This window comes from Notolepis coatsorum (genome assembly GCF_963971535.1).
Source record: "Notolepis coatsorum genome assembly, chromosome: 18".
Taxonomy (NCBI): Eukaryota; Metazoa; Chordata; class Actinopteri; order Aulopiformes; family Paralepididae; genus Notolepis; species Notolepis coatsorum.
The window spans coordinates 11,933,772-11,940,394 of NC_140182.1; the positions used below are offsets into that span (position 1 = coordinate 11,933,772).

General features: G+C 51.9%; 1 protein-coding gene across 3 annotated transcripts in view; it reads left to right on the forward strand.

The window, feature by feature from the left end:
* The window catches only part of rassf7a (Ras association domain family member 7a), a 102,029-nt gene extending 96,657 nt beyond the window's left edge, over positions 1-5,372 (forward strand). For all 3 annotated transcript variants that reach the window (XM_084335623.1, XM_084335624.1, XM_084335622.1), the window contains 2 exons: positions 604-711; positions 5,092-5,372. In XM_084335623.1, the coding sequence (XP_084191749.1) occupies positions 604-711; positions 5,092-5,120 (137 nt within the window). In that variant the 3' untranslated portion in view covers positions 5,121-5,372. The remainder of the gene's footprint in view (positions 1-603; positions 712-5,091) is intronic.
* The last annotated feature ends 1,251 nt before the right edge of the window (positions 5,373-6,623 follow it).

The following is a 6,623-nucleotide window of genomic DNA, read 5'->3' on the forward strand; positions in this document are numbered from 1 at the left end:
CTCCTCCTGACTCCCTAAACACCTCCTCTCTCTCCTCCTCCTGACTCCCTAAACACCTCCCCTCTCTCTCCTCCTGACTCCCTAAACACCTCTCCTCTCTCCTCCTCCTGACTCCCTAAACACCTCCCCTCTCTCCTCCTCTCTCCCCTCCTGACTCCCTAAACACCTCCCCTCTCTCCTCCTCTCTCCCCTCCTGACTCCCTAAACACCTCTCCCCTCTCCTCCTCCTGACTCCCTAAACACCTCCCCTCTCTCCTCCTCTCTCCCCTCCTGACTCCCTAAACACCTCCCCTCTCTCCCCCTCATCCTCTCTCCTCCTGACTCCCTAAACACCTCCCCTCTCTCCCCATCATCCTCTCTCCTCCTGACTCCCTAAACACCTCCCCTCTCTCCTCCTGACTCCCTAAACACCTCCCCTCTCTCCTCCTCTCTCTCCTCCTGACTCCCTAAATACCTCTCCTCTCTCCTCCTGACTCCCCTCTCTCCTCCTCTCTCTCCTCCTGACTCCCTAAACACCTCTCCTCTCTCCTCCTCCAGGCCTCAGCTTGATGCCCTCTGAGTCTCCCCCGCGCCCCTAAACACCTCTCCTCTCTCCTCCTCCAGGCCTCAGCTTGATGCCCTCTGAGTCTCCCCCGCGCCCCACTGCCAAACAGTTCCTGGGACATCCGCGCAACCTGCAGAACCCTCTGGTCTCCAGTCTCAACCCCGAGGGTGTGTATGTGTGAGACACCGCTGCTCCCCACCCCACCCCACCTCCACCCTGCCCGTCCCCAGGCCCCTTGCCTCCCCTGGCCCCTTGCCCTCCTGCCCCCTCTGCCTCAGCTTGGTTCTGGTTAACGCCCGGCCGGCTACATCCGCCTGGTTCTGGTGTTGGTGGTGGTGGTGGTGGAGGAGTCTGCATGGTGGAAGATCCTGCTCCTTCTCAAAGTCACCTTTTCCCCCCCGCCCGTCCCCCTCGCCAACAGACTGTCTCCTGGGTGTAGTGTGACTCTTATCCGCTGTCCCCTAACTGATCCACTCCTCCCTCCATCCCTCCTTCCTTGCTCTGTTTGTCTCTCTCGGTCTGTATGATCTCTCTCTCTCTGTCCGGCCACCTTGTCTCCCTCCGTGTCTGACTCTCTCCTCCCGGACTAACGGAATCTGGCCGTTCTCTACAGTCTTGAACTCCTCCTGACTCCCCTCTGCGATGCAGGGCCGCCCCCCCCCCCCCCCCCCCCAACGCCCCCCGCCCTCAGAATTACAATCCTCTTAACAGACAGCTGCTTCTAATCGTCATAATTACACTGTATTACCATGGAAACAGTTACCACGGGGAATGGCTATAACAGACATTCTGATTGTAGTGTTTCTTTTTCTTTATTTTTTTTCAAAATTTTCTTTATATATATATATATATATACAGTATATATACTGTGACTTAGAAATATATGAGACCAATGTCATTTAAGTTTGCCTTGTCATGTATGGATATTATTTATATGTAAGGGGGTCTATATATATCTATTCACTGCCTTTTGACGATTGACTTCCAAAGAGCAAGAGCCTTTTCCTGCAGGGCTCTGCAAAGCTCCTCCCCGCACGAGACCCGCCCCCTCGTCTCAATATGCTCCTCCCCGCGTGAGACCACGCCCCCTCGTCTCAATACGCTCCTCCCCGCGTGAGACCACGCCCCCTCGTCTCAATAGGGAGGTGTAGTCTGACGTCACTGGTTGTTCCACCCGTATAGGGATTTTATCATTGGGAAAATTGATTATCGGCTATTGTAACAATTCTGCCGCATGGAAATTGAAAAGCTTTCCATTTTTGCACAAAATAAGTTCCCTTCTATCACTAACATTATTGTTTAAACATTTTTGGTTGAAATAATATTTTGCGATTTTTTTTTTTATGATTAATTGCGAATATTTTCATGTTGAGCTATAGATTGTGGATGAATAAGCACAGAAAGGTACACCATGCCAATGTTAATGCTTTATTTGTTTTAAACGAGGCGATTTAGAAATGGGCAATGGGGAAATGCATTGCGTTGCACAGAGGGTGGAACACGAAAAACGGCAATGATGTAACCACTACACCTCCCTATACGCTCCCCCTCGTCTCAATACGCTCCTCCCCGCGTGAGACCATGCCCCCTCGTCTCAATACGCCCCCCCCCCCCCCCCCCCCGCGTGAGACCACGCCCCCTCGTCTCAATACGCTCAACCCCGTGTGAGACCACGCCCCCTCGTCTCAATACGCTCCCACTCCCCGCGTGAGACCACGCCCCCTCGTCTCAATACGCTCCCGCTCCCCGCGTGAGACCACGCCCCCTCGTCTCAATACGCTGAAGCTCTCCCTCCTGTTCTTGGATTTTGCGAGTGATATTGTTAGATGCAATGTTGATAATTTCCCCATAGTCTCATTGGGCATTCGTCAATTGATATTTGTTGAACTCGGTGAGAACGGGAGGTTTTCATCTCAGACGTGTGAGGCTGTCACGAGGGGAGGAGCGGGAGCGTGTGAGGCGAGGGGCTGTAGTCTGTCACGAGGGGAGGAGCGGGAGCGTGTGAGGCGAGGGCCTGTGGTCTGTCACGAGGGGAGGAGCGGGAGCGTGTGAGGCGAGGGGCTGTGGTCTGTCACGAGGGGAGGAGCGGGAGCGTGTGAGGCGAGGGGCTGTGGTCTGTCACGAGGGGAGGAGCGGGAGCGTGTGAGGCGAGGGCCTGTGGTCTGTCACGAGGGGAGGAGCGGGAGCGTGTGAGGCGAGGGCCTGTGGTCTGTCACGAGGGGAGGAGCGGGAGCGTGTGAGGCGAGGGGCTGTGGTCTGTCACGAGGGGAGGAGCGGGAGCGTGTGAGGCGAGGGCCTGTGGTCTGTCACGAGGGGAGGAGCGGGAGCGTGTGAGGCGAGGGGCTGTGGTCTGTCACGAGGGGAGGAGCGGGAGCGTGTGAGGCGAGGGGCTGTGGTCTGTCACGAGGGGAGGAGCGGGAGCGTGTGAGGCGAGGGGCTGTGGTCTGTCACGAGGGGAGGAGCGGGAGCGTGTGAGGCGAGGGCCTGTGGTCTGTCACGAGGGGAGGAGCGGGAGCGTGTGAGGCGAGGGCCTGTGGTCTGTCACGAGGGGAGGAGCGGGAGCGTGTGAGGCGAGGGGCTGTGGTCTGTCACGAGGGGAGGAGCGGGAGCGTGTGAGGCGAGGGCCTGTGGTCTGTCACGAGGGGAGGAGCGGGAGCGTGTGAGGCGAGGGCCTGTGGTCTGTCACGAGGGGAGGAGCGGGAGCGTGTGAGGCGAGGGCCTGTGGTCTGTCACGAGGGGAGGAGCGGGAGCGTGTGAGGCGAGGGCCTGTGGTCTGTCACGAGGGGAGGAGCGGGAGCGTGTGAGGCGAGGGGCTGTAGTCTGTCACGAGGGGAGGAGCGGGAGCGTGTGAGGCGAGGGGCTGTGGTCTGTCACGAGGGGAGGAGCGGGAGCGTGTGAGGCGAGGGGCTGTGGTCTGTCACGAGGGGAGGAGCGGGAGCGTGTGAGACGCTGAGGTTTGTTGAGATGTCTCTTTCTGTTTCTCAGCGGGGACGGGTGTCCTGGGCTCTTAGACCTCACCACACCTCACGTTTGACCCGTCGTCGCTCTCATTGTCCCTTTATTATGATGTCACACAGATCCCCAGTGAACTCAACCCAATGTGCCAAAACATAGACCAGCGAGAGAAATAGCAAAGCTGACTGAATAAGATAAGATGAGATATTCCTTTATTGATCCCCTTGGATGAAATTCGGGCGTCATAGCAGCATGGTGTGGGGGGGGGGGGGTGTACAGGTATGGGCAGGGTAATAGAAGAAATACATAAATATAGGCAATATAATTAGATCTGAATATAAAAATAGAGAAAAATAAACTAAGTTGTTATATTATATGTTACAATAAATATATATATATATATCATTTAAACACTTCTAACTCTACACCTGGTGTAGCACCTATCATTTAAACACCTCTAACTCTACACTTGGTACAGTATAGCACCTATCATTTAAACACCTCTAACTCTACACCTGGTGTAGCAGTTAACCATTTAAACACCTCTAACTCTACACCTGGTGTAGCAGTTAACCATTTAAACACTCCTAACTCTACACCTGGTGTAGCACTTAACCATTTAAACACTCCTGAACCTAAACCTGCTCTTACCATTTAAACCATTCTTCATCTAAATGCTGTCTATCGGGCGGCTAGGTGGTGTAGTGGGCAAGGCGCTCGCCATCAACGCTGGAGACGCTGGGTTCTAATCCAGCTCTCGGCGTTGCTAATCAGCTTGGCTGGTCGTTCATACTAACACAATTGGCAGTGTTAGGGGTGGGAAAGCTGATGGGTGGGTCCTGGGCGTTGTGGACAGCGACCCCTACAGTTCGGTCGGGGCGCCTGCACAGCGAGGGTAGGATCTGGAGGGAGGTAGTGCGGCCTTCCACACGTTACACTCTCCCGGTGAGAATCTGCGCGGCCAGGCTGGCTGCCGGCTGGCTGCACATGCGTCGGAGGAAAGCATGTGACAGTCTCCGGCCTCCCGGACCAACAGTAGGGGGGGGTGCGCAACAACCAGGAAGGGGGTTGGGAATTGGCATAACGACTAACAGTGGGATGGGAGAAAAATCGTAAAAAAGGAGGGGGGAAAAAGATAATAATTAAAAAAGAAAAGAAAAATGCTGTCTATCATGCTGACGGGTCAAAGGAATGTGTGTGTGTGTGTGCGTGTGTGTGTGTGTGTGTGTGTGTGTGTGTGTGTGTGCGTGCGCACGCTCTCTCCCACCTACTTCGCGGGACGCTTTGTGGTGTTTCTTTGGGGACCGTGGCCTCTTGCCCCCTTGTGCTCGACACCTTCTATTCCAAAAGAAAAAAAACCACTGATCTGACTGCGATCAGATAGTCGTAGATTACTTCACCGGCCAACTGCCATACAAACCCTGTGGTAGAGTGAATTAACCTAATATCTGATCCCGTGTCAGTGGTTGTTCAGGCATGCTTAGTGATACTTCTCTACCAGGCTCTCTCCCCGCTGCTGTGTCTTTTATTAACCAGAACCTGTTCCAAACAAAAGGGTCATCACCACCCCCCACTTTTTGTGTGTCTTACAGTCTTGACCAGAGAGTCGTCATGGAGATAAAACATGGACCACAGCGCCAAGAAACTCACTGTCTGTCTCCACCATATCTAACCACCAGACTACCATTATATACATACTGTATATACGGAAAAAAACAAAATATATTTACAGCATTCTTCTTTTTGCTACTGTACACACACTCAGAAAGGTACTATGAAATGTATGAAATGTAAAATAATTTTAGGAACCTTTTACCTAGAGCAATTATTACTTTGTCCATGTATTTAAATATAATAAAGACAATAAACTGTGCGTTGTGTTTTGGATCATTTGTGTGCGTGTGCGTGTGTGTGTGTGTGTGTGTGTGTGTGTGTGTGTGTGTTTTCAGTGGTGGAAAGTAAACCTGTACTTAAGTACATTTTTTAGCTACTGAGTATTTTCATTTTGGGGAACTTTATACTTTTACTTCACTACATTTCAAATGAAATATTGTGCATTTTACTCCACTACATTTATCTGAACCCATCAGTTACTAGTTACTTTGAAGAAAAGGATTTTGCATAAAAAAACATAATATATACAAAATAAAGAAATTATGAAGATTATGTACTTTCACATTTGAAGCCTGTCAACTTCAAGAGGACGTAATCAGAGCAGCATAACTGGACCACATACCACTTTAACATAACCTTTAATCAGAGCAGCATAACTGGACCACATACCACTTTAACACAACCTATAGAGGTCAATGGATACGCAAACAATGTGTACTTTTACTTTAGATACTTAAGTACATTCAATAGCAAATACTTTTACGTAAGTAGAATTTGAATGGAGGACTTTTACTTTGACCAGAGTACTCACCCACCCCTCCTACCCAACCCCCCCCCCCCCCCCACTCCTACCCAACCTTTTAAAATTTAAAATGGGGGACCCTGATGTAAACAAGACGAAAGTCTTTCTCTGGTCTGCATCCCCTTAACAATTGTGTGTATTGAGCTGTACTGTACCCATTCTGCAATCTGTTAATAAAGTTTTCAATCAATCAATCAATCATGTATCCGAGTATTTCGACGACCCGGCCGGGAGCGCCCTCTATGGGCACTCTTAAGGAACTGTTGTGATCTTGCAGTAAAAAGGAGGAACAGATGTTGCTGAGCATCAGGAGATGCCCTGCGGCGGATATCTAAACATGCCCGTCCAGTAGGTGCACTTTCCAAAGACGCCGTGGTTCCATGAAACTTATATATGCGTTATGAATACGTAATGCGGCGCTGAAACATTTATGCTTCTCCTTTTCCTCACCGCTCGCAGCGCAGCGCGTCCCCATATAGAGGGTCGTTTACCAGTGGGTTTTTTAAAGGCGCTGTTCACAGCTGGCTGGTAGGAAGTGCCTCGTTGTTGGGCACAGGGGGGGGAATGGGGCCAGACGTTCCACGGGCACGGAGGGGGAATGGGGCCTGGCGTTCCACGGGCACGGAGGGGGAATGGGGCCATACGTTCCACTCCACAGCTGGCTGGTAACAAGTGCCTTGTTGGGCACGGAGGGGGAATGGGGCCACA